Source organism: Macaca mulatta, chromosome 19 (assembly GCF_049350105.2).
Source record: "Macaca mulatta isolate MMU2019108-1 chromosome 19, T2T-MMU8v2.0, whole genome shotgun sequence".
NCBI classification, from domain to species: domain Eukaryota; kingdom Metazoa; phylum Chordata; class Mammalia; order Primates; family Cercopithecidae; genus Macaca; species Macaca mulatta.
Window position 1 is genome coordinate 17,875,539 of NC_133424.1, and position 18,223 is coordinate 17,893,761.

The 18,223-nt window shown below is 53.0% G+C and overlaps 2 protein-coding genes across 4 annotated transcripts; both read right to left on the reverse strand.

Moving 5' to 3' along the window:
• Nucleotides 1-3,633: 3,633 nt before the first annotated feature.
• On the reverse strand, nt 3,634-8,870 carry CCDC194 (coiled-coil domain containing 194). 2 transcript variants are annotated; one of them, XM_077978309.1, is made up of 5 exons: nt 8,438-8,870; nt 6,343-6,439; nt 5,805-5,937; nt 5,114-5,260; nt 3,634-3,855 (listed from the first exon to the last, which is right to left on the reverse strand). In XM_077978309.1, exons 1-5 carry the CDS (start codon nt 8,759-8,761, stop codon nt 3,762-3,764), a joined length of 795 nt encoding a protein of 264 aa, XP_077834435.1. In that variant the 5' UTR covers nt 8,762-8,870; the 3' UTR covers nt 3,634-3,761. The 2 variants fall into 2 exon arrangements, with proteins under 2 accessions (XP_077834435.1, XP_077834436.1); XM_077978310.1 differs by lacking the exon at nt 3,634-3,855 and having other exon boundaries at nt 4,984-5,260.
• A 6,711-nt stretch (nt 8,871-15,581) lies between these two features.
• Nucleotides 15,582-18,178, reverse strand: BST2 (bone marrow stromal cell antigen 2). Of its 2 annotated transcripts, XM_015123240.3 has the most exons (5): nt 17,855-18,178; nt 16,979-17,045; nt 16,737-16,797; nt 16,289-16,430; nt 15,582-15,976 (listed from the first exon to the last, which is right to left on the reverse strand). In XM_015123240.3, exons 1-4 carry the CDS (start codon nt 18,146-18,148, stop codon nt 16,304-16,306), a joined length of 549 nt encoding a protein of 182 aa, XP_014978726.3. In that variant the 5' UTR covers nt 18,149-18,178; the 3' UTR covers nt 15,582-15,976; nt 16,289-16,303.
• Nucleotides 18,179-18,223: the final 45 nt, after the last annotated feature.

Here is an 18,223-nt window from a genome sequence, read left to right on the forward strand (position 1 = left end):
CTACTCACACATCTGCCACGGCTCCCTGTCACCCTCCATCCCCAGAACTGATTTTTTTTTTTTTTTGGAGACGGAGTCTTGCTCTGTCACCCAGGCTGGAGTACAGTGGCGCGATCTCAGCTCACTGAAACCTCTGTCTCCCGGGTTCGAGCAATTCTCCAGCCTCAGCCTCCTGAGTAGTTGGGATTACAGACGCCTACCACCACACCCAGCTAATTTTTTGTATTTTTAGTAGAGACGGGGTTTCACCATGTTGGCCGGGCTGGTCTCGAACTCCTGATCTCAAGTGATCAGCACGCCTTGGCCTCCCAAAGTGTTGGGATTACAGGAGTGAGCCACCACGGCTGGCTCAGAACTCATGTTCAGGAGTCCCTCAGGTATGGCCAAGATGGAGCCAGCAGGGGAAATAAATAAATGCATAATGGTGACAATGACTTAGTTCCTGTGGACAGCCCTGTGCCCTGCCCTTTACATGGGCCAGTTCTTGGACCACACAGTCCTGTGGTGAGGGGGTCTTGAGTCCCTAGGGTCCTGGCTGGAGCGAGGCCAGTCTCCAGGCTTCCAGCTCTGGCTGACTCCAGAAGGAGGAACCATTTCCTGCCGGCTTCTGGATTGACGCCAGGGCCGGGGGAGGGGGTTTCAGACCCACCCTGTCCGACTCTCAAAACTCTGGGCCCTCAGGAGGCGGCAACCGGATCTGCTGGCTGGGGCGGCCCCTGGTGGCCATTAGCGGAACACAACAGCTAGATCTCCTCTTCCCGCAGCCTCAGTTTCCCCATAGGCAGAGCCTCCAGGTGAGCCCCCTCTCAGGTGAAGGTCCTGATCAGGCACCTACAAACCCCAGGTGTGTGGGAGGATCATGAGCAGGACTGGCTAAAGGGGGTGGAACTCTGACAGAGTTCCAAGAGCTTCCAATCCCCTCTCTACACCAGCCTCTTAGGAATGTTTTAAATTTATTTTTATTTACTTAGTTTTTGAGTCAGGGGTCTCACTCTGTCGCCCAGACTGGAGTGCAGTGGCTATGACCTCGGCTCACTGTAACCTCCACCTTCAGGGTTCTCTAAGCAATTCTCCTGGCACAACCTCCTGTGTAGCTGGAATTACAGGTGTGCACCACCACGCCCAACTAATTTTTATTTGTATTTACTTATTTTTTTGAAATGGAGTCTTGCTCTGTCACCCAGGCTGGAGTGCAGTGGCACAATCTGGGCTTACTACAACCTCTGCCTCCCAGGTTCAAGTGATTCTCTTGCCTCATCCTCCCGAGCAGCTGGGATTACAGGCGCTCACCACCTCACCCCGCTAATTTTTGTGTTTTTAGTAGAGATGGGGTTTCACCATGTTGACCAGCTGGTCTCAAACTCTTGACCTCAGATGATCCACCTGCCTCGGCCTCCCAAGGTGCTGGGATTACAGGTGTGAGCCACCGTGCCCAGCCTATTTATTTAGTTTTCGAGACAGGGTCTCACTCTGTCGCCCAGGCTGGAGTGCAGTGGCGTGATCTTGGTTTACTGCAACCTCTATCTCCAGGGTTCAAGCGATTCTCCTGCCTCAGCCTCCCAAGTAGCTGGGACTACAGGTGCGCACCACTACACCTGGCTAATTTTAAAACTTTTCGTAAAGATAGTGGTCTCCCTACATTATTCAGACTTGTCTCTGGCTCCTTGGCTCAAGTGATCCTCCTGCTTCAGCCTCCCAGTGTGCTGGGATTATAGATACGAGCCACCACACTCAGCCCAGACACTTTTAAAAACTATTTTTAATTTTTAATAAGTAATACATGTTCATGGTTTTTAAAAATGCAATTTTTACAAAGGGTACATGGAGAAACATGAGAGTATGTCCCCCGCCAATTACCAGAGCCCTGGTTTGCTCCCCAGAGAGGGAGGCTGTGACCAGTGTCTCCTTCAGTGATATTTGGATAAAAGTCACCTCCCCAAGCCCTGCATTTAAAAAAAAAAAAAAAAAAGCGGGGGGACCGGGCACTGTGGCTCACGCCTGTAATTCTAGAACTTTGGGAGGCCAAGGAGGGTGGATCATGAGGTCAGGAATTCGAGACCAGCCTGGCCAACATGGTGAAACCCCGTCTTTACTAAAAAATACAAAAAACTACGCCCAGCTAATTTTTTTGTATTTTTAGTAGAGACGGGCTTCACCATCTTGGCCAGGCTGGTCTTGAACTCCTGACCTTGTGATCCACCTGCCTCGGCCTCCCAAAGTGCTGGGATTACAGGCGTGAGCCACCGTGCCCTGCCTCTTTTTTCTTTTTCCTTCCTTCCTTCCTTCTTTCCTTCCTTCCTTCTTTCTCTTTCCTTCTTTCTTTCTTTCTCTTCCTTCTTTCTCTTTCTTTCTTTTGCTTCCTTCCTTCCTTCCCTCCCTCCCTCCCTCTCTTTCTTTCTTTCTTTCTTTCTTTCTTTCTTTCTTTCTTTCTTTCTTTCTTTCTTTCTTTCTTTCTTTCCTTTCTTTTTGAGACAGGGTCTCACTCAGTCACCTAGTCTGGAGTGCAGTGGCATGATCACGGCTCATTGCAGCTTCCACCTCCTGGGCTTAAGTGATCCTCCTGCTTCAGCCTCCCAAGTAGCTGGGACCACAGGTGCATGCCACCAAGCCTGGCTACTTTCTTCTCTCTTTCCCTCCCTCCCTCCCTCCCTCCCTTCCTTCCTTCTTTCTTTCTTTCCCTCTCTCTCTCTTTCTTTCTTTTCTTGAAGGTGTTTTGCTCCAGTCACCCAGGCTGGAGTGCAGTAGCATGATCTTGGCTCACTGCAGCCTCTGCCTCTCAGGCTCAAGTGATCTTCCCACCTCAGTCTCCTGAGTAGATGGGACCACAGGTGCATGTCACCATGCCCAGCTAATTTTTAGTGTTTTGGTAGAGAATGGGTTTCACCATGTTGCCCAGGCTGGTCTCAAACACCTGAGCTCAAGTGATCCACCCGCCTCAGCCTCCCAAAGAATTTTAAAACAATTATTTGTAGAGACAGGGTCTCCCTATGTTGCCTAGACTGGTCTTGAACTTCAGGGCTCAAGAGATCCTCCCGCCTTAGCCTCCCAAAGTGTTGGACTTACAGGCATGAACCACCGTGCCCAGCATGATTTTCTTAATAATTTTTTTCTAACTTTAATTTTTCTTTCTTTTTTTTTTTTTTTTCTGAGACGGAGTCTTGCTCTGTCGCCCAGGCTGGAGTGCACTGGTGTGATCTCCACTCACTGCAAGCTCCGCTTCCCGGGTTCACACCATTCTCCTGCCTCAGCCTCCCGAATAGCTGGGACTACAGGCGCCCGCCACCTGGCCTGGCTAGAATTTTGTATTGTGTAGTAAAGACGGGGTTTCACCGTGTTAGCCAGGGTGGTCTCTATCTCCTGACCTCGTGATCTGCCCGTCTCGGCCTCCCAAAGTGCTGGGATTACAGGCATGAGCCACCGCGCCCGGCCTAATTTTTCATTTTTAATTTTTGAGACAGGGTCTTGCTCTGTCACTCAGACCACTGACGTGCAGTGGTGTGATCATGGCTCACTGCAAACTTGACATCCTGGGCTCATGTGATCCACCTGCCTCAGCCTCCCAAGTAGCTGGGGCTACAGATGCATGTCACCATGCTCAGCGAATTATTGATATTCTTTGTAGAGACAGGTTCTTGCTGTGGTGCCCAGGCTGGTCCCAAACTCCTGGGCTTAAGTGATTCTCTTGCCATGGCCTCCAAAATGTTGGGATTACAGGCATGAGCCACCACACCTGGTCAGCCTTGAGTCTGGAGGAGTCAAAGTTATGTGTGAATTTTCAACTGCATGGGGGACTGGCGTCCATAACCTTCGTGTTGTTCAGAAGTTGGAGAATAATCTACCAATTTTTCTGTAAGTCTGAAGTTATGCCAAACATAAAGGTTAAATTTAGATAACAAGCTAAAAATGTTTAAAGGTTAGAAAACCAAGAAAACCCACTAATACATTCATGTGAAATTGAGCAATATAAAATTGTCCATATTTCAATGTTTTTTACCCATATAAACAGCACTTTCTTGTGATTCAACCTATAGATTCTCTTCCTTTTAGTTGTAGCTTTTATTTTTCTTGTGTGATTGCATTGGCTAGTACTCCCAGAGGAAAAACTACTTGACAGTGGACGTCCTCACCTTGGCACTGATTTTGATGTGTTTTTTTCTCTACAATTTATAAATTTCCTCATTTGATCTATTAGTATAGCAATTAACAGACTTGGGAATATTGAACCATTGCTCCATCTCAGGCATAAGTCACCTTTGTTGCAGTGTAGGTTAAAAACATGGGCCGTGAGCAGTGGCTCATGCCTGTAATCCCAGCACTTTGGGAGGCTGAGGCAGGAGGATCACCTAAGCTCAGGAGTTCAAAACTAGCCTGGGCAACATGGTGTAACCCCCATCTCTACTAAAAATATAAAAATTAGCTGGGCGTAGTGGTGGGGGCCTGTAATCCCAGGTACCTGGGAGATTGATGCAGAAGAATTGCTTGAACCTGGGAGATGAAGGTTGTAGTGAGCCCAAATTGTGCCACTGCACTCCAGCCTGGGCAACAAGAGCAAAACTCCATCTCAAAACCAAACCAAAAACAAACATGTTACTTGGTTCTTTTTGTTTAAATTCCATCTGGGAGTTTTGTACCCTTCTCACAGGGTGAGGGATTTGCGGTTTTCCTATTGTGCCACCTTTGTCAGCTTTTGTTTTCAAATCAACTCCCTATCAAGACTCCAATCACCCATTTTACAGATAGGGTAAACTGAGACCCAGAGAGGGAGAGTGACCCTTTCCGGTTACTCCTGAGCCAGGGCTAGACCTCCAGTCTTCGTATCTGTGGGATGTCGGTAACATTGTTGTTAAAGGGGACTTCAAATCCCAGCTAAGCACTAGCTCACTGCATGATCACTTGGGCCTCAGTTTCCCTGTCTGTAGAATAAGCACTTTACATGGTCGGGGAGAGAGGGCTGAGGCTCCTTTCTGTGAAGTTTCCGTTCAGGGCGTCTCCACGGTCTAAAGGTGAGCGTCGCATCCAGCGTGGGGGCGCCTCTATACACGTCCCCGCAGACACCCCCCCACCATGTCTGTCCTCCTGGCTGAAGCCCCCTTCCGGCTGGGGGTCGACTCACCCTCGTGCGCGCCGCGCCGGCCGCCGGCAGCCCCCGGAGGGTCCGGAGCGAGAGCGCGAGCGAGGGCTGGGCCGGGGTCGGGACCCCGAACGGGGACGCGGCCGAGGCGATCTGCGCTGGGGGCTCATCTCGGCTGCCAGGGCGTTACTGCCGGGAAGGGGGAAGGGGGCTGTCAGCCTCTGGTCCCCTGTCCCCAGACATCGCCAGCCCTCATCCGCCCGAGCTTCCCTTTGCTGGGAACTCCATCCCCAGAGATCCCCATCTCCCAGGGTTCCCGCTCTCCAGGATCCGGCATCCGTTCGCCACCACCAGTCATTACCGGGACGCCTCCCTAGAGACTCCCAGCTACATCCCCAGAAGCTCTATCTCCAGACCACCAGCCTCTCCCTCGATACTTCCTTTTCTTTGCACCCTCCTCTTCCGTTCCCCGTCCCTCTCGGGGCTCCCACCGACGCTGGATCCTGGAGACCTAAGTTTCTAGAATGTTCGCCCCAGCCTGGAATCCCAAAAGAGACCGCTCTCCTCTCCATCTTTAGGTTCCAACTCCAGGAACCTCCTATTAAATAACAATGCCCCGCCCACAATGCCACGCCCAAATTAATGATTGGCTTAAAGAATGTAGCCCTGCGCAGCCATTGGTCGCGCCCTCCCCGTCCATCCGCCCCCGCCCTCGGGCCCGCCCCTCACTCACAAGCGTTCGCGCAACACAGCCTCCCGGGCCGCACAGGCTTCGCCCTCAGCCTCCGCCACGCCTGCGCGCCGCAGAGCCTCGTCCAGCCGCCGCGCAGACTCCGTGGCCGCCGCCTCCCAGCGCGCCAGGGCCTCTGCGGGCGCAGGGGTCGGGGTCAGGCTGGAGAGCCGGCGCCCACCCGCCCCACGCACGCCGGAATCCAAGTTGATAGTCTGCATGCCGTTTGCACGCTTTCCTTTATTTGAATTAAATTTGTGCGTACCATTGCATGGCTTCCACGTGCCATTTGCATAGCTTTTCATAGGTTTGCATTGCTTTTGTGAGTCGTTTACAAGGCGTTTGCATGTTTTGTAATGTTTGCGTTGTTTTTGTGACATTTGCATGGCCTCTGCATGTTGTTTGCATTCGTTTCATAAGTTTTTGCGTTTATTTCTGTGTTATTTGCATTACGTTTGCAATTATGCTGGTTTGGATAACTAGGATTCACCTAGGCTCCTCCCACCTCTATCCCTGCCCACTCCCTTATACCACAACGCACCTGTCAGTGCCCCGTTCTCGGCCCCCATCTGGGTCTCCTGTGCCTTGGCTTCGTCCATCTCAATCTTCAGTGTCGTTAGTTGGGTCTGAAGCCGGCTCTGAAGAGTGGAGGGGAAGTGGGAGGGGGTGTAGGCGGAGGAGGGGAGGAGTGAATCGGCCTGGCCCTTTTGGGGAGAGTGAGAAGCCACCTGCAGCCCTGTGTCCTCAGCTGTGTGGAACGTCCTTTGGGGCCTTGTAGTTGTAAAACACAGAAGTGGCTTCTGAAGCCTGGGGCACCGAGTGGTGACAGCTGCCTGCCTGGGGGAGATCTCTACCCAGGTCCAGTGCCACCAACCCTAAGCCACTGGATAGTGGAGAGTGCTTAGCTCTGCTGTCAGATTCAAGTTCCACTTTCAGCTCCATCTGGGACTCACTGACGGGATTTCAAACCAACACAGTGAGCCGGGCGTCGTGGCTCACACCTGTAATCTCAACACTTTGGGAGGCCGAGGCGGGCAGATCACTTGAGGCCAGGAGTTTGAGACTAGCCTGGCCAACATGGTGAAAAACCCACCTCTCCTAAAAAAAAAAAAAAAAAAAAAAAAATAGCCAGGTGTGGTGGTGGGCGCCTGTAATCCCAGCTCCTTAGGAGACTGAGACAGGAGAATCGCTTGAACCTAGGAGGTGGAGGTTGTAGTGAGCTATCGCGCCACTGCACTCCAGCCTGGGCAACAGAGCATGACTCCGTCTCAAAACAAAACTAAACAACACAAAACCAAGCAACAACAAAAACCAACAGGGGGCAATTTGATGGTTGACAACGATTGAATTTCTGGGGTATGTGTAGGTTTCCTCTGGACATTCTGCAAAATGACTGGTCCGGCTTCCTCAGTGTATCTTACAGTAAGGGGGCAGAGCCAGAATTTGAACTCAGAGTAGGCTGCTCTTAACCTCGACTGCCCCAGTCCCTTCTCTTGGTGGGGGCAGAAAAGGGGTAGGGATTTATTTGGATTGATTTTATTTATTTATTTATTTATTTTGAAATGGGGTCTTGCTCTGTCAGCCAGGCGGGAGTGCAGTGGTGGGATCTCAGCTCACTGCAACCTCCGCCTGGGATTACAAGCATGTGCCATCACACCTGGCTAATTTTTGTATTTTTTAGTAGAGATGGGTTTTCACCAGGTTGGCCAGGCTGGTCTGGAACACTTGACCTCAACTAATACACTCACCCTGGCTTCCGAAAGTGCTAGAATTACAGGCGTGAGCCACCGCGCCCGGCCGCATTTTGATTTTTAATATTCAGATGTTGCACTACCTCGGCTGGGCTGGGAGGTTGGGGTGGAATGGGGGGTGTGCCCAGAGGTAAACAGTAGTCACTCCATAAATGGAAATGGCTGGGATTTTGAGGACAGTTCTTTTGAAAGGCTCAGGGCTGGAAAGGGTTAAAAAAAAAGTCTGAAGGGTTAGTCAGAGGAAAAGGAGAACCTAGCAGGTACCTCCCCCAAGAGGCCAACTTTAGCCTCCTAATTACAGGTAACATGTGTGTTCCTCTCTCAAAATAGGGCTGCTGGAAACTGGCTGGAGTGGCGCTGAGTGGGCACATGGCGGAGGGCCTCCAGTGGTCTGGGGTTTCTCCAGACACCATTTATCTGGCAAATAGCGAAGGACAATGAGACTTTTTTATTTTCTCAGATGGAGTCTTGCTCTGTCTCCCAGGCTGGAGTGCAGTGGCACAATCTCAGAACACTGCAACCTCCACTTCCCGGGTTCAAGCGATTCTCCTGCATCAGCCTCCTGAGTAGCTGGGATTACAGGCGTTCACTATCACGCCAGGCTAATTTTTGTATTTTTAGTGGAGACAGGGTTTTGCCATGTTGGCCAGGCTTGTCTCAAACTCCTGACCTCAGGTGATCCACTTTTCTGATCAGAAGGTAGACTCCATGGTGAACTGACATCTAAGGGTTGGAAGGCATTAGGGCGCTATTCTCAATGCCTTCTCAAGTCTAGGAACTGGGGAAACCGAGGCACAGGGAGGGAATCCTGGGGATGTGTGGGCAGGCCCTCTCTTATCCCAACATTCTGGATTCCCGAGCTCCCCCTCCACCCGGCCCACCTACCTGGCGGCCTTCACAGGCCTTTAATGCTTTCTCCAACTCTCGCCGGATACTTTCTGCCTGGTCCAGCTGCCTGGCTAGGGCCTCCTCCCGCTCGGCAGCCTCTGCCAGCAGGCGCCGCAACTCGTCGACCTCAGGCGGCGGGTCCCCGGGCGGCGCCGTGGCATTGGCCCCCGGCTCCGGGCAGCGAGATCCCCGAGCAGCCGAGGCGGCCAGATTCCAGGCTACTAGGGCCCCGCCGGCCGCCGCTGCAGCCAGGAACACGGCCACCCCGCACAGAGCGAGCACCCGCCAGGCACGCCCGGGCTCCGGCCCTGGCTCGGCCATGCCGCGGTCCACAGCTCTGGCCCCAGACGGCCACGAATATTTAATTGGCACCTTGGGGCGCCAGGGACACCCACGGTTCCGCCCAGCCTGGCCGTGGCTTCCCGAGTCCGTTGGGAGGGGTTGGACCCCCTCCAGGGACTGGTCCATCCCGTCGATCCCAAGAAAGGACGAGGGATCCTGGGTTCCTGCATCCCACGTGCTGCCCTCTGTGCCTCAATTTCTCCCTCTGTGAAATGGGGAGAGTATTAACTCCTGCTCGGTAGGGCTTGGTAGGAATCAAGCTGGCACATCTGTGGGAAGTGCCAAAGACCGCATCTGCAAAGGAAGTGCTTGGCTATCATTTGGGGATATGTTGTTTCCATTATTTTTTAATCTTAAGTTTGTGTGTATGTGTTGCCCAAGCTGGAGCACAATGGCAGGATCTTGGCTCACTGCAACCTCCGCCTCTTTGGTTGAAGCGATTCTCCTGCCTCAGCCTCCTGAGTAGCTGGGATTACAGGCGCACGCCATCACGCCCAGCTAGTTTTTGTATTTTTAGTAGAGACGAGGTTTCACCATGTTGGCCAGGCTGGTCTCGAACTCCTGACCTCAGATGATCTGCCTACCTCGGCTTCCCAAAGTGCTGAGATTACAGGCGTGAGCCACTGCGCCTGACTCATTTTAAGTTTTTTGTTTGTTTTTTTGAGAGAGTCTCGCTATGTTGCCCAGGCTGGTCTTGAACTCCTGAGCTCAAGCAATCCTCCCACCTTGGCCTCCCAAGGTGCTGGGATTAAAGACGTGAGCCACCGCATGCAGCCTGTGGTTCCCATTCTGTTGATGGGGTAACCGAGTTGGGAGATGGGAGGACACGCCACTGACTTACGGTTGGCCGGGGTTAGGCTGCTACACTAGCTGTGAAGAGGACCAGAGGGTAGACACAAGAGTGGACCGGCCCCGTCTTCCCGCCTGCTCCCCACTGGGCCGCCAGGGGGCGATGTTACAACATGATTACAATGGGGCTCTGGCTCCCCTTCCCTCTTAGAATACAACCAGTTCTCCCCTCCCCTTCCTCCCTCCTACTCCCCCTTCTCTCCCTCCTCCCTCCTCTTCCTGTTTCTCCTTCTCTATCTCCCCCTCCCCCTTCTCTCCCTCCTTACACCTACAAAGGACTTGATTACACCTTTATGGTCATTTCCTCTTCACGCCTTCCTGTGGCCTCCCCAACGCTCTTCCAAGTGCATTCCCACCACAGGGCCTTTACACCTTCTCCTCCTTTGCCTGGCTAATTGCTGCTCTGCTGACAGGTCCCTTCCTACAGAAAGTCCCCCTCTCCAACACTACCCCCTTTTGATCAGCTCCTAGGGCCCTGACATTAAAAAGATAATTGTAGACCGGGTGCTATGGGTCACGTCTGTAATCCCAGCACTTTGGGATGCTGAGGCAGGTGGATCACCTGAGGTCAGGAGTTTGAGACCAGCCTGGCCAACACGGTGAAAGCTCCTCCCTACTAAAAATACAATAATTAGTTGGGCTTGCTGGCGGGCGCCTGTAATCCCAGCTACTTGGGATTGCAGGCACCTGCCACCACTCCTAGCTAATTTTTTTTTTTTTTTTTTTGAGATGGAGTCTTGCTCTGTTGCCAAGGCTGGAGTGCAATGTCACAGTCTCAGCCCACTGCAACCTCTGCCTTCCAGGTTCAAGAGATTCTCTTGCCTCAGCCTCCCAAGTAGCTGGGATTACAGGCACCTGCAACCATACCTAGCTAACTTCTGTATTTTTAGTAGAGATGGGGTTTCACTGTTGGCCAGGCTGGTCTCGAACTCCTGGCCTCAAGTGGTCTGCCCACCTCGGCCTCCCAAAGTGCTGGGATTACAGGGGTGAGCCACCGTACCCAGCCTTTTTTCTTTTTTCTTTTCTTTCTTTTTTTTTTTTTGAGACCTGATCTCACTCTGTCACCCAGGCTGGAGTGCAGTGGCGCCATCACAGCTCACTGCAGCCTTGACCTCCTGGGCTCAAGCAATGCCCCACCTGGGCCTCCAGCGATGCCCCCATCTCAGCCTCCCTAAATGCTGGGATTACCACCACTGGGAGCCACGCAGCCACCCCATGCCCAGCCCCTGACCTTTCTTTGTGGGGAGATATTCCACATTAACTAGACTTCCTAGTCTTCATTCAAGCCTAGACTAAATGTTGTTGGAGATAGAGACTCTTGTGACTGTCACCTCTTTACAATAGAATGTTTAAGCAACCCCCTTAGGACATAGTCAATAGTAGCCAATCTAATCTCCTGTCTGTATGCTAGCCTTTGTATGGGAAATGTATTTCTGTTCAGCACCTCTGTTTGTGGCTTTATAACCCATCCAGGCCTCGAGGAGAGGTGGCTCACGCCTGTAATCCCAGCACTTTGGGAGGCCTAGGCGGGCGGATCATGAGGCCAGGATCACAAGGCCAGCCTGACCAACATGTCGAAACCCTGTCTCTACCAAAAATACAAAAATTAGCCAGGTGTGGTGGTGGGCGCCTGTAATCCCAGCTACTCAGGAGACTGAGACAGGAGAATCGTTTGAACCTGGGAGGCAGAGGTTGCAGTGAGTTGAGATCGTGCCATTGCACTCCAGCCTGGGTGACAAGAGCAAGACTCCTTCTCAAATAAAAAACAAGTGATCCACACCTTTCCCTGCATGGGAGTCACTCATCCTCATTCTTCGGTGGCCCTGTGGCCCTGGATAGACTCTGCCCTCACACTTTGACCTGGAAAAAAATCTTTTAACCAGGCTTGGCATGGTGGTTCATGACTGTAACCCAAGCATTTTGGGAGACTGAGGTGGGAGCATCACTTGAGCCCAGGAGTTTGAGAACAGCCTGGGCAACATGGTGAGACCCCATCTCTACAAAATATAAAAAAAATTAGGGCCAAGCACGGTGGCTCACGCCTGTAATCCCAGAACTTTGGGAGGCCGAGGCGGGTGGATCACCTGAGGTCAGGAGTTTGTGACCAGCCTGGCCAACATGGTGAAACCCCATCTCTACTAAAAATACAAACATTGGCCAGTGCGATGGCTCACGCCTGTAATTTCAGCACTTTGGGAGGCTGAGGCGGGCGGATCATCTGAGGTCAGGAGTTCGAGACCAGTCTGGCTAGCATGGTGAAACCCATTCGCTACTAAAAAATATAAAAATTAGTCGGGTGTGGTGATTTGTGCCTGTAATTCCAGCTACTTGGGAGGCTGAGGCAGGAGAAATCACTTGAACCTGGGAAGTGGAGGTTGCAATGAACCGAGATCACACCATTGCACTCCAGCCTGGGCAACAGAGCAAGACTCCATCTCAAACAAAACAAAACAAAACAAAACAAAAAACCCCAAACAAACCACAAAAAAAGACAAAAAAACCTGAAAAAGTCCACTAATTACCCTAGGCCTCACCGGGGCTGTTGGTGGGGATGAAATAGCTTAGTAGTTGCAAAGCGGCTTTAGCTTTTCTGCAAGCCAGGGCCACAGAAGTGAGGGCCCGCCCTGCTCCTGGGGACACTTAGCAACATCTAGAGACTTTTTTTTTTCCTTTTGAGTCAGAGTATGGCTCTGCTGCCCAGGCTGGAATGTAGTTGTGTCATCTCGGCTCACTGCAGCCTTGACATACCAGGCTCAAGTGATCCTCCTGTCTCAGCCTCCCAAGTAGCTGTGACTACAGGCATGTGCCACCATGCCCAGCTAATTATTAAATTTTTGTAGAGCTGGAGGTTCCCCTATGTTGCCCAGGCTGGTCTTGACCTACTGGGCTGAAGCAATCCTCCCCCTTCGACCTCCCAAAGTGCCGGGATTACAGGTGTGAGCCACCATGCCCAGCCTGGAAACATTTTTAATTGTCACAACTTGGGAGGGTGTTACTTGCATCTATGGGTGGGGGCCAGGGATGCCCTTTAACATCCTACAATGCAGCTGGGCGCCATGGCTCACGCCTGTAATTCCAGCACTTTGGGAGGCTGAGGCGGGTGGATTTCTTCAGGTCAGGAGTTCAAGACCAGCCTGACCAACATGGTGAAACACCATCTCTACTAAAAATACAAAAATTAGCCGGACACGATGGCAGGTGCCTGTAATCCCAGCTACTCGGGAGGCTGAGGTAGGAGAATCGCTTGAACCCGGGAGGTTCAAGTGAGCCAAGATCGTGCCACTGCACTCCAGCCTGGGAGACAGAGCGAGACTTCATCTCATAAAAAAAAAAAAAAAAAAGGCCAGGCGCGGTGGCTCAAGCCTGTAATCCCAGCACTTTGGGAGGCTGAGACGGGCGGATCACGAGGTCAGGAAATCGAGACCATACTGGCTAACACAGTGAAACCCCGTCTCTACTTAAAATACAAAAAACTAGCCAGCGAGGTGGCGGGCGCTTGTAGTCCCAGCTACTCAGGAGGCTGAGGCAGGAGAATGGCGTGAACCCGGGAGGCGGAGCTTGCAGTGAGCTGAGATCCGGCCACTGCACTCCAGCCTGGGCGACAGAGCGAGACTCCGTCTAAAAACAAAACAAAACAAAACAAAACTCAACCAAAAACAAAAACAAAAATCCTACAATGCACAGGATGGTCCCCACCCAGAGAACCATTCAGCCCAAACTATCAACGCTGCTGAGGCTGAGAGCCTGCCCTAGACCTTGGGAGTGAGGAACGGGTGCTCCAGGAAGCAGGCAGAGCTTGGGCAAAGGCCTTGAGGCAAAGAGGAGCTTGGGATCAGGAAAGGTGGAGGTGGTGAGCAAGAGGAAGTGAGGGGGCAAGAGGGCCAGGGGGGTCTGTGGCAGGGGAGGTATTTGGGGACCCTTCCCTGGGAGAGCAGTAGGAACCATGGAGGTGGAGGCCTGGTTTTATTTTATTTTATTTTTTGAGACAGACTCTTGCTCTGTCGCCCAGGCTGGAGTGCGGTGGCGTGATCTCAGCTCACTGCAACCTCCACCTCCTGGGTTCAAGCGATTCTCCTGCCTCAGCCTCCTGTGTAACTGGGACGATAGACACCAGACACCACTCACAGTTAATTTTTTTTTTTTTGAGATGGAGTCTCGCTCTATCACCCAGGCAAGAGTGCAGTGGCGTGATCTCGGCTCACTGCAACATTCACCTCCTGGGTTCAAATGATTCTCGTGCCTCAGTCTCCCGAGTAACTGAGACTACAGGTGCGTGCCACCACTCCCAGCTAATTTTTTTTGTATTTTTAGTAGACACGGGGTTTCACCGTGTTAGCCAGCATGGTCTGGATCTCCTGACCTTGTGATCCACCGACCTCGGCCTCCCAAAATGCTGGGATTACAGGCATGAACCCCCACGCCTGGCCTTTTTTTTTTTTTTTTTTTTTGTATTTTTAATAGAGATGGGGTTTCACCATGTTGACCACGCTGGTCTTGAACTGAGCTCAAGTGATCCACCCACCTCGGCCTCCCAAAGTGCTGAGATTACAGGCGTGAGCCACTGTGCCTGGCCAGAGAGTTTTTTTTTTTTAATCCCACTGACCATCTGGGCCGGGGACTGTGGGACCTTAGGACAGTACAGAAATCTGGGACAAGAGGCTCCTGGCCCCATTACCACAAACAGGAGTTGCAGTTGCAGAGACAATGGCCGGGATTCGGAGAGAACTTGGAGGAAGTAAGATAACAGATAAGGAAGGGACTAAGAGGTCTTCGAATATCCAAGAAGGTGGGTGAAGGGTCTGTCGGGATTGCAGCCCTCAACTGTGAAGAAGCACAGAGGCCCTCTGGGGGAGAGGTTCCCAGAGCTGGGTACTGCACAATAAATAAGAGTTTGGGGAATCGGGCCAGGCGTGATGGCTCATGCCTGTAATTCCAGCACTTTAGGAGCCCAAGGTGGGTAGATCCCTTGAGGTCAGGAGTTTGAGGCCAGCCTGGCCAACATAATGAAACCTCCATCTCCACTAAAAATACAATAATTAGCCAGGTGTGGTGGTGTAGTACTGTAATCCCAGCTACACGGGAGGCTGAGGCAAGAGAATCACTTGAACTCAGAAGGCGGAGTTGGCAGTGAGCCAAGATCGTGCCACTCTACTCCAGTCTGGGTGACAGAGCAAAACTCTGTCTCAAAAAAGAAAAAGAAAGAAAGAAAAGAAAAAAAGGGCTGTGGGTGGTGGTTCATGGCTGTAATCCCAGCACTTTGGGAGGCCGAGGCGGGCAGATCACCTGAGGTCGGGAGTTCGACACTAGCCTGACCAACATGGAGAAACCCCATCTCTACTAAAAATACAAAATTAGCCGGGCATGGTGGCCCGTGCCTGTAATCCCAGCTACTGGTGAAGCTGAGGCAGGAGAATCGCTTGAACCTGGGGGGTGGGGGTTGCAGTGAGCTGAGATTGCACCACTGCACTCCAACCTGGGCAACAAGAGTGACACTCTGTCTCAAAAAAAAAAAGGGAGAGAGAAAGTTTGGGGGATGAAGGAGGGGGACACATTCTGACAATGCATGGCCTGTGTGTGTACAGATCCCAGTTTAAATCCCAGCCCAGCACTTTCTGCAGGCCGGAGGGGAAGCAAGGCGATGTTACTCTCAGTTACAGCTTCAGTTTCCTCACTGGATCCCCAGGAATCAGGAGAGGCTCTAGGGAGGAGATGAGAATAAAACACCTGGGAAACGGGGAGCCCTGATGAGGGTGTACAGTCCTTATGTTGATCCCAGCAGACATGAGGGCTGGGAGGAACCGGGGTGGTGCCTCCCCGAACTCCGTGGGCTCCTGAAAATGTCCTGGAGCAGGGAAGGGAGGTGTTGTCATCCACGGGGAGTCCACTCTCACCGGCAGGGGCGGCCCCGACGCTTAGGGACTAACACAATGACACTTCAGGAACTCGAGAGTAAGGTGTGCTCCCCCTCAAAGGAAGTGTTTATTTTTTGGAGCTCAAAGACCCCAGAAAAAGCACACACCCCCCCCGCAAAAAAATAAAACACCCGTAACAACAGGCAGCACGTGCCCCCCCCACCGCACCCCATGCCCAATCTCAGGGCGGGAAACAAGAGGGGCGACTCATTCCCTGCCTAGTTCTGGAGGGAGACAGCCCTGGGTCAACCCGACTGTGTCCCCACACCCAGGGTTGCCCCATGGCCCCTCAAGACCTGCTCCAGAGACCCTTCTCCGGCTACCCCGTGCCCTCCCCGCTAACCGTGCTGCCCCATGACCCGCTCAGAACTGATGAGATCAAGGGCATGTCCAGGCGAAAAGTCGAGCAGGAACCGGATCTTCCAAGATATGCCTAAAGGACCAGAAGAGGGACTCAGGGCAGACTGGAGGCAGCAGACACGGGCCCCGCCCCACCCATCCATAAGCCCCTCCCCTCCATCGATAGACCCGCCCTCATTCATAGCCCCGCCCCATACTGCTATAAGCCCCACCCCCCCTCCAGGGCGCCCTTCTCACTGGATTCTCCCTCCTTCCCCAAGGCCTCTCTCCTCTGCACCCAGTCCCTCCCCCTGCAGCCCCTCTCTCCAGACTTCGGAGTCCCTGCTTCCCCGACCCCCCTCCCCAGCTTTCTTCTCCCTCCCGGGGCCGCCCCCTCCTCACTGACCAGCTTCCTGGGATCTCACAGCAGCAGAGCGCTCAAGCCCAGCAGCAGAATCAGGAGCGGGGGCTCTGCCGCGCAGCTGGAGTCTTGGGAGCTGGCGGAGTCCGTGTCCGCGATTCTCGCGTTTAAGACGTGGTTTTCTCTTCTGCGGTGCAAATGGGGGCAAATCAGGCATCTGTTCGTCCTGGCTCCTGCCGCCCTCCCTGTAAGCCCATCGCCCCCGGGAGTTCCCCCCGCACCGCCCCAATCCAAGTCACTGGGGAGGGAATGGACTGGGGCCACCCATGGCTCTGTGACCCTAGGGGCTAAGTTGTCCTTTTGTGGGACTCAAACCTTACCCCTTGGGGCAATGGGGATTTTGGGAGCAAAGGAGATCCTGGGTCTCGGGGTAGGGACGTGGGGGTGAGAGGAGTGTGGCGGGTGGAGGGTAGCGGGGAAGGTTATCTCTGACCTCAGTCGCTCCACCTCCGCAGACGCGTCCTGAAGCTTGTGGTTCAATGTAGTGATCTCCCCTGGTGGGGTGGGAGGACAGAATCAGGGGGCGGGGCAGCACGTGGCCATGCTGGGGCCCGGCCCCACTCTGGGACAGGACCTCCCCCTTCCCCCAACCTCCAGCCCTGGTCTCCCTGCCCCCACCCCGTCTTCCATAGCTGAGTCACCCCTCCCTAGCCCTCTCCCTTCTCTGTTTCTCACCCTCAAGCTCCTCCACTTTCTTTCGTCCTTGGGCCTTCTCTGCATCCAGGGAAGCCATTAGGGCCATCTAAGAAGAGTCAGAATCTGGGGTTCTGGCCTGGGGAGTTTGGCTGCTGTCCTTAAATGCAAACCCTTTCAGGTTTTCTTCCAACCCTCTCTGCACCATGTTCTCCAACCTTAAAGAACAGCCACAACCACATACTCTCCCAGGGCCACCCATAAGCATGTGGGTCCTCAAAATGGGAGTTTTGAGACCCCCCACATGGCAAGTTGGAGACTGTCGATAACCACACTTTAGTAGACGTTTCCAGATTGCCTGGTCTATGGCTCAAGAAAAGTTAGAGGGCCCTACCAAATCCAGAACGCAGTGGGATTTCCCAGCCCAAGTGACATGCTCAGCAAGAGTTTCAAGATCCCCCATATCAGGACCCAGGTGAATATTTCAGTTTCTTAGTGATGAAGTGAAAATTTCAAAAGCCCCCTTTTTCAGGGTCTGGTGAGGTCCCCCTTCAACCCTGAATAGGGGTTTCTACTCCCCCAGGACTGGTGCCCACTAGGAGCTTCAAGGCTCCCAACACCAGTGCCCTGGAAAGAATTTATCAACTCACCTAAGTCCCGGGGGGTATACTGAGGTCCCTGATTTGGGGGCTCTGGAGAGTTTTAACACCCTGCCCCTACACCAGTGTCCTGGACTGGGTTAGAGGCCCCCATACTCTGGTAGGGGAACCTAGGTCCCTTGATGTGGGGGCCCAGGAACAGTTTTGGGACCTCCCTTGCATCTCCCTGGAGACCCACCCTGTGTCAGATTTCTGGGGAGAGATTATTGTCCTCCCTACCCCCTAGTACTAGGCCATCCAAAGGAGTTGAGGTGCTTACCACAGTCTGGTTGCAGGTGACAGCCTGGGCCTCTGCATCCCGAAAGCCCCGCTGGGCCTCGGCCAGCTCTTGTTGCAGGAGATAGGTGACATTGCGACACTCCATCACTGCCCGGAGGCCATCCTGGCAGGCCTCGCTGTTGGCCTTGATGATGAAGAAAATCAGGAGCACCCCCAGAAGCACTATGACCAGGAGCCCCAGAATTCCTATCACCAGTTTACAGCGCTTGTCCCCGTCTTCCTTCCAAATGTCACCCATGGGCATTTTGCAATAGTCATACAAAATAGGTGCCATCCAGATCTCCCCTCTAGCTGAAGGGAGTCTGGCCTGAAGTTAGGGGAGGGTACTGGAATCTTCTATGGGCCACCC